Source organism: Eurypyga helias, unplaced genomic scaffold, assembly GCF_000690775.1.
Source record: "Eurypyga helias isolate BGI_N326 unplaced genomic scaffold, ASM69077v1 scaffold8700, whole genome shotgun sequence".
NCBI lineage: Eukaryota > Metazoa > Chordata > Aves > Eurypygiformes > Eurypygidae > Eurypyga > Eurypyga helias.
In genome coordinates, this window is record NW_010223734.1 from 18,119 (window position 1) to 26,595 (window position 8,477).

General features: G+C 45.3%; 1 protein-coding gene across 1 annotated transcript in view; it reads left to right on the forward strand.

Annotated features, from left to right (window-relative positions):
* The window catches only part of LOC104508607 (ubiquitin-conjugating enzyme E2 D2-like), a gene marked incomplete at its 5' end in the record, with an annotated part of 15,828 nt that extends 8,876 nt beyond the window's left edge, over window positions 1-6,952 (forward strand). The window contains one exon of the mRNA XM_010150330.1: window positions 6,855-6,952. Coding sequence (XP_010148632.1) covers window positions 6,855-6,952 — 98 coding nt within the window. The remainder of the gene's footprint in view (window positions 1-6,854) is intronic.
* Window positions 6,953-8,477: the final 1,525 nt, after the last annotated feature.

Here is an 8,477-nt window from a genome sequence, read left to right on the forward strand (position 1 = left end):
AAACAGCTCAGATTTAAAGGTAACCTTCCTGTGAGACTAGGTAAGATTGCTGGAAGAGTTGGAAATGGGACTGTGGTTAAGAAATAGGATTTAACTCAAGCAGAGTCCAGATTTGCTTTAACTTCGATGCATCTTGCCCATGTACAGTCATAAGCCAGTCATTTGGTAGTCAGCCCTTGAACTTGTGGGACAGTTGTGGTTTTTTAATGTTACAAGCTTGACGTTTGTCAGCGCTAATGAAACTTTCTGGCAACTGTATGCCTCAGAAGTTTCAAGGGTCTGGGGCCTGAAACTCGAAATAGTGATTGTATGGGCAAGTACTCCATCCAGGAGGCAGCTTTCTTCCTGTTTTTAAGGAACAGTGACCTAGGCAGTAGCAGACCTGGATGCGGAGACATTTGGCTGTCAGGCTGATGATGGGCAAAGGAGGAACCCGAGCTGGTGAGAAGTGGGACAGCTGGATGACGCCTCCAAAATGCAATTAAGGATACTTCGGCAGCAGTGCTGTCCAAAGCTCAAATATATGCAAGCAGAGATGTTTCATAATCCTGAGAGTACCAGGCTGAATTAAACCTGGGCGGACGAACTTTGTTACTTTCACGTTCAGAAACTTGGGTGGATGAGCTGGATCAGAAAGCCCGGCACTGTCTGTCAGAGCCTGTGGCCTGGTCTCCAGGAAGATGACAAATTGCTTTCCACAGAAACAACTTCCTAGCGTAGTATTTGCCATTCAGCTGGGACGGACCAGGCAGGAGGGCTGCTGCCACTACTGTGAACTCGTGGTACTAGCATGGTGTGCAAGAGTTGGTACTTCCCGGTTTTATCCAACGGTTCCGTGTTGGTACACAAGCTTTTTGATTAGGTGGTGATCTCGAGGCTGTGTGACTTCAGGTAGGACAGACAGCTGAGTAAGTGTCATCCTGCTGTCCTGGTCATCTGGCATATGAAGTAACTGTCTCCTCACCTTCTCGGTGTGTTAACAAAAGCCTTGTTGGTGTAGTCTTTACACTCGCTTAGAGACATTCCTCCCTTTGGTGGGAGAAGACTGGCTTGGGGTCTGCTGAGGCCTCTTGTGCCATGCAGGCGTTGAGCCTACAGAAATAACTTACTTAAAAGGCAATCTATTCCCCCTCATCCTCCTGATTTAGAGTGATGTGACCTTTGCCTTTAACATACAAGTTAAGATAGCAGGGACCCTTAAGGAGAGAGCTAAGGATCTCAATCATCTGTTTTTCACCTAAGCTCCTTGCTGCCCAAGAAGACCCTTCACTCTTAGAGGAATTCTACATTGGCTCTCTCCAGAGAGCAGTAACTGCGCCAGAGAGCTTTTGAATCAGATCACAACCAGTTCAGATGTCTTTTCTGGGGACCTCATTACCTTGGAAGAGTTGATGGTTTTTATTTCCCTGCTGTAATTCAGGTGGAGATTCTGTTGCTCCTCAGTTGCTTCTCCTTACTGAAATGACCCATAGATGAGTGCTTTACTGAAGCAGGTTTTGTTTGCAGTTCCAGCTGGGCTTACATATATTGAGACAGCTGGAAGTGATGGATATTAGACTTTGCAAACAAAGTGAATGATTGGAGTTTTGAATTTTGAAAATGACTTCTACATTGAGAAAGTGGAGGTACTTGTCACCTCCTGTAGGCAGTCTTTCCAGCTGGACTTACATATATTAAGGAGACAGCTGGAAGTGATGGATATTAGACTTTGCAAACAAAGTGAATGATTGGAGTTTTGAATTTTGAAAATGACTTCTACATTGAGAAAGTGGAGGTACTTGTCACCTCCTGTAGGCAGTCTTTTGGAAGTCATGTCCCAGGCTTCTGCGTGAAAAGCATCTGCACTTCTTAATGGCCTGGGATCACTGTCTCAGTACAGGGTCATAGGGCAGAAGTATTACCCACCTTTCTGGTGCTGAGTATACCCAATTGTTGGGTGAAAGGGAATTTCAAACTGACAGTGCTATAAGTTGCTTCATGTTTTGCTCCAGACTGGACTGCTTTGGCAGTGAAGAGATGAGAACTAACTCTGTACTTGAACCCCTTGCGATGGGAAGTAAAATTTATCTATTTTGCTGTTACTGACAAAAATCCAAATCTAAGTTCTGAAGAGTGCACACTTCTACTGGTGCATCTGTTTCAGCGAAGGACTCCAAGGGATGCTCTCAGACTGATTGATGCCACTAGAGCAGCTCTGCCTGCGGTCGTGCAGGATGAGTAGGAGAGGGTGTAAAACGTCACCTAACTGTCTTGTGTAGCTGTTCACCCTTATTCTGTGGTTACAAACCTTGATTTTTGTGGACTATTTTTGAATTGTCTTCTACTGTTGTTTTAATTATTTGACTGGTAAACGTTAAGGCTTCGCTATGAAATTCATTGCAGAAGAAGGTGGTCTGGTGATGTTTTTTTCTTCCACGGTGTTGGTCTAGTTAGTTACTCTGATGCATCGAAGAACACCAGACAGTTTTAACTTCCTCTTGTACTTGGCTCCTTAAACTTTGATAAGGTACCTTTTTCCAAGTTTTTTTTGTAGTGGTCTGGAGGCTGTCTATGTTGGTTGGTCTAAAATGTGCAGGTATATGTAGTGTTCTGGTGGAAAACCTCAAGGGAGAAATTTCTTTTTAACAAATAGCTGGGTTCAGTGCATCGAAGAACACCAGACAGTTTTAACTTCCTCTTGTACTTGGCTCCTTAAACTTTGATAAGGTACCTTTTTCCAAGTTTTTTTTGTAGTGGTCTGGAGGCTGTCTATGTTGGTTGGTCTAAAATGTGCAGGTATATGTAGTGTTCTGGTGGAAAACCTCAAGGGAGAAATTTCTTTTTAACAAATAGCTGGGTTCAGCAGATAACTCAGTTAAAAATACTTTTGTTTGGTGAGGCTATACAGATAAAAAGGGAAAGATGTGAAGTTACCAGTGAGAGCAAGCATAATGGAGACTGGTTTTGATTAATGAAGATGTACAAAAATAAACCAAAGCAGCTGAATGCAGCACTGCAGCTTGAAGCCAAATTATTGTGTCCATTTTTATTCAAGGTTTTTGGAGTGATACTTCCTACGAAACAAGGGAACTGCTGAGGAAGGAAATCTAGAAACGTTTCTTGAAGTGACTGCCAGAATTCATCGGGGAAGGCATTTAGCTACTGCTTGAGCTCTAACAAACCACAGCCCGTTTTACTGAGTATTAGTAGCATGGGATTTTTTTTTAATGGCCAGCAAGTAGGAGCTATATGCTCATGTCGAAAGACTATAAATCAAGAACTAAAACTCCTAGACTGGGATGGGACTTAACTCTCCCTTTCCTTTTGGCAAAGGAGGTGCTGTTCAAGGCAGACTTGCGTCTTGCTAAGCAAACAGGCTTGTGGGCAACATCAGCCTGCTGGGCTGCTGTAGCAATGGAAGACACAAAGCAACACCCTGGTTATCCCAGGGTCCGTACTGACTGACAGCTGAACACCACCAGAGCAGGTGGTGCTGGGGGTTTGGCAAGGCTGCTGTGAGGTGCGCCAGGAGGAACTCTCTCCCAGAACCATGGGTGTTAGGGGAAGGGGAGTTGCAGTGGTCGGGGAGGGTAGTCAGGACTGGACAGAACTGTAACTTGGTTCTGCTGATGGAGGGTGAGCCACATTGTTCAGAAAAGTCCTCGGTTATTAAAGGACCATGGTAAGATAAAACGCGAGGGAGTAGTCACAGTAGTTGACCAGAGAACTTTGATTGGATTTCCTGTGGCTTCTGTTGAAGGGAAGGGCCAGATGTTAGCTGTTTTACTCCTGCTGCCAGCTGAAGAAGCTTCGGTAGCCAGAGCAGTGGAGTCTGACAAATACAAAGAAATGAGCTACAGTAAAATAGCTGGAGAAATGACTGTCGAAGCTGGACTGACCAGCAGCAGCTGGATATAAGGTGGCAGAGGGATTCCCATGACTGTGAATAAAAAAACGTCACCGATGTGATTTTTACTCAGTGTATGGGGGCAGGGGTGGGAGGGGGAATGAGTGCTGAAGCTGATGTAAAGTGCTACAGGTACTAAATGAGCTTGTGTCCCTTGCTAAGGGACAGCACATCAAGACTAATGGTTTCTTTGTGCCTCCAGCAACGAGTCTTTGTGCTCTGAAGCTATATTCTGAGAGGTAGTTGAATAAATGGTCCAAGTGTTGGTGGTAGAGAATAATTAAACTCTTTATTCTTTCACAGTGTACAGTAGAAAATCAGGAAAAGGAGGAAGAGGTCATCTTTTATTCTAGTCGAAGGACTATGTTCACTTAAATCAGGAGCAGCTTATTACTAAACTTGTTCTAGAAGCTTTCAGCTTTTGAAATTGATAATTCATTAGTGAAAGATCTGCAGAACTATGTAGGAAGACTGAATTAACTGGGTGTCTGGGTACTTGGTGTTCTGATCGCTGAGCAAGCAGCTCAGTTAAAAGCTAACAAAGCTTTCACTTTTGTCTCGCTTTGAAAGTCTTCTCCAGTTTACATGAATGTTGGCCAAGAAGGCCAGCTGCATCCTGCCTGGTGTCATAAACAGCGTGGCCAGCAGGACTAGGGATGGGATTGTCCCCCTGTACAGCTGGGGAAGGGGCTGGAGCACAGTTCCTGTGAGGAGTGCAGATGGAGCTGGGGGTGTTCAGCCTGGAGAAGAGGAGGCTGGGGGCAGACCTTATTGCTCTCTACAGCCCCCTGAAGGGGGGGTGCAGAGGGGTGGGGGTTGGTCTCTTCCCAAGTAACAAATGATAGGATGAGAAGAGGTGGCCTCCAGTTGTGCCAGGGAAGGTTTAGATTGGATATTAGGAAAAACTTCCACATGAAAAAAGGGCTGTCAGGCATTGGAAGGGGCTGCCCAGGGAGGTGGTGGAGTCACCGGCCCCGGAGGGGTTAAAAAAAAAAAGGGCTGTCAGGCATTGGAAGGGGCTGCCCAGGGAGGTGGTGGAGTCACCGTCCCAGGAGGGATTTAAAAGACGTGTAGGTGTGGTGCTCAGGGACATAGTTTAGTGGTGGCCTCGGCAGTGCTGGGTTAATGGTTGGACTTGATGATCTTGAAAGTCTTCTGCAAGCGAAATGATTCTGTGAAGATCAGACATATTCTCCCCCTTTTCTCTGGCTGTATATAGCTGTTGTGTTTTGTGATCTTTGCTTTAAACTATCTTAAAAAAAATACAGTCACCCCCCCCACCCCCAGCAGAGGAGCGGAATGCATGCTGTTCTCTTTCATTTTTCAGCTGCTGTCTTTCAGCACGGTAGCTCTGCCTCCTGCTCCGCAGCACAGTAACAACCGATGGAAATTTGAACAGATTTGTGTTTAGTGCCTTCGAACTTCTAACTGCTGTCATCTCCAACTTGCTTGGAGGATGCACTGTGACAGCTCCGCCGTTGCTGCTATCGGTGAAGGGACATATGGAGTGGCAGTGTTTGCTAAAAACAGGCTGAGAGAAAGCAATACAAAGGAATGTTTGGCGTTTCTTAGGGGAGGCAAGATGTCCCTGACACGCCTGGTGTAGTGTTGTCCCAGTGTGCCGTGCCTGTAACTTAACTGCCTTCTACTTTGGTGTGAACACAGGAATGTGCACGTGCTATTTGTGGCTTTGCAGGCAGCCTCCTGATTCCTTATGTGGGTGAAGGTTGATGCCGCATGGAGCGGCATGTGGCTTCTGGGATCGGGTGGTGTGGGGCTGGGCTAGAGTTAATTTTCTTCCCAGTAGCTGTGCTTTGGATTTGTGCTGGAAACAGCATCGATAACCCAGGGCTGTTTTTGTTATTGCTGAGCAGTGCTTAGACAGAGTCAAGGCCTTTTCTGCTCCTCACCCACCCTGCCAGCGAGCAGGCTGGGGGTGCATAAGAAATGGTGAGGGGATGCAGCTGGGACAGCTGACCCAAGCGATATTTCAGACCAGATGACATTGTGCTCAGCATATAAAGCCAGGGAAAGAAGGAAGGGGTGATGTGGGGTTTGTTCCCAAGTCACTGTAACGCGTGATGGAGCCCTGCTTTCCTGGGGATGGCTGAACACCTGCCTGCCCATGGGAAGTGGGGAATGAAGTTGTTGTTTTGCTTTTGCTTTACATATTAAACATCTTTATTTCAGCACATGAGTTTTCTCAGTTTTCCAGTTCTCTCCCCCATCCCACTGGGAGGGAGGGAGTGAGCGAGCATCTGGGTGGTGCTCAGCTGCTGGCTGGGATTAAACCACGGCACGGACATATACAGTATTTATTTATACTGAGTCTGAAGTTCAGGGCTTTGTGGTTGGTGAGTGCAGTAAGCGATGCTCTCTTGATTAATTTTCAATACTCTTTTTACAATTAATTAATCCCAACCTATCTTATGCTTAGAAAATAATTGGATAAAGCCTATTAATTCTCTGCAAGACCAGCATTTTTTTTTTAAACAGTTCCTAAGTACCTGTGAGCAGTTCATGCTTCTATCATCTCAGTTGGATCTGTCTGCCGTTGGACTTTTGATTAGTGCTTCTGCAAGTCATTAACAATGAGGCTGTCTGCTTTACGGAAGAGCTGAATTTCAAGTGCAAGAGCAGGATTGCTTTTTGAGAAGGCTTTTAGGTAGGGTTTCAGATAGAACATTTCTGCCTTGTGATTTAAGGCTGTTACCAGATAACACCTGTTCCAGGAGGCTCCGGGTTGTGGTGGTGATACTTAAAAATTTGTGGTTGTGCAAAGTTGCGTAGTTAAATGGTAAGGTTTTTTGTTAAAAATAACTTGGCTGAAGTTTGTGGGATTACTGCTCCTTGGCATTTTTAAAACATGATGCTAATACTAATGGCTAGAGGGGAAGAAAGTGGGTGGGCTGACTTGTACTGATGTCTCCAGCTGCACTTTAATTCAGTATATTTTTTCTCTCCCTAGTACTTTTGTCCATCTGTTCTCTGTTGTGTGATCCCAATCCAGATGATCCTTTAGTGCCTGAGATTGCACGGATCTACAAAACAGATAGAGAAAAGTGAGTATGGAAGCAAAAAACCATGTAACATTCTTGACAAAGCAGAATCCATACTTAAATAGTAAAGGGGAACTGAAAGGACTTGCTTCTTGGAAAACAGTATGAACTTTGACTTGCCTTTTTCACTTGAACTGTGGTCTTTTTAGTGGTTCTCTGTAGCACAGCTATCTTAACAGCATTTCCTTGCTGTAGGAAAAGGAATATATGCCAGAGGAAGTGAAGGATGTAGAGGCCTCATACTTCTGTGGTTGTATTACTGCATCTTCATTCCACGCAATGGGCTTTCATTAGTGTTGTAGCTGTTAATTGCAGGTTTGCTTGATTTAAGGAAGATAGGAAGTGAACAATGCAAATCTGTTTCCTGCGGAGCTGTGAAGTTGGATGTGACCAGCTTTTAAGAGCCATGGCTGCCTGCTTTCATTCTGTGTAACCAGCAGAGGGGGAACAAGTTACTGTAGTGGGAGAATGTTTCCATTCTGGCTGTTGGTGGTGGAATCATGCAAGCAAAGAAATAACAAAAACACCATGTTCCATCTTGTCGTGGTTTAACTCTGGCTAGCAAAATCCCATGAAGCCACTCTCACAAATCCCCCTCCCCTCCTCCAGTAGAGGGGACGAATTGGAGGAAAAAGAAATAAGGAAGCTCGTAAAATTGAGATAAGAACTATTTACTGATTGAATCTAAATTAATATATATGAATACTACTACTAATAAATACTTAAAATAATAGGAAATAAAACGTGATACAATTATGATACAGTTGCTCACCACCCACTGACCAATGCACAACCAGGTGCTTACAAGTGAATCAGCTAGAGAGCCTGAGACTTGCAGCCTGAGGGCCGGAGCCTGAGAGCTGTCACAGCAGATTCCGAGCAAACCCTATCAGCAGTAGCACAACTGGGAAAACTAAACAAAGCCACCAACTCCCTCACGAACGAGCCAGCACAGGAGTTAGCAAAGCAGCTAATGCAGGAATTAGGGAGAGGAGAGCAAGTGTATGGGAGTAAACGAGCAAGAGAGTAATGGCTTCCAGACCCATTCCCTGCCTCTGCCCCGAACACGATGTACTATGGAATGAAATACTGTCTTGGTCATTTTGGGTCTGCTGTCTGAACTGTGTGTCCCCCGCACTGCCTGTAGCGAGACAGTGAGAGCTGGGAACGCAGCTGCAGGATCAGAAGCGGAGAAAGACCTTGAATCTGGTGCAGGCATTCCCCAGCGCCAGCTGAGACCTTATCAGTGCTGCTCTCTGCATCCAGGAACAGCTTCCTAGCAGCCATGGTAAAGAAAGTTAACTCCTTCCTGACTGAAGCCAGCACACATCTTTGTTTCACAACACAAGGTGGGAGGGCTCCAAGCTTCTATGGAGTAAACAGCAAGAATGCAGAGAATTCTAGCACTAAGGAGCACTCTAAAAGCAACAGCTTAATGATGGGTGTGAACACTTTGCTACCTTGCTGTTCCCTTCCAGATCTGATCAGCAGTGCTACATGGTCATCTGATGAGAACAAAATAGGAAGGGTAG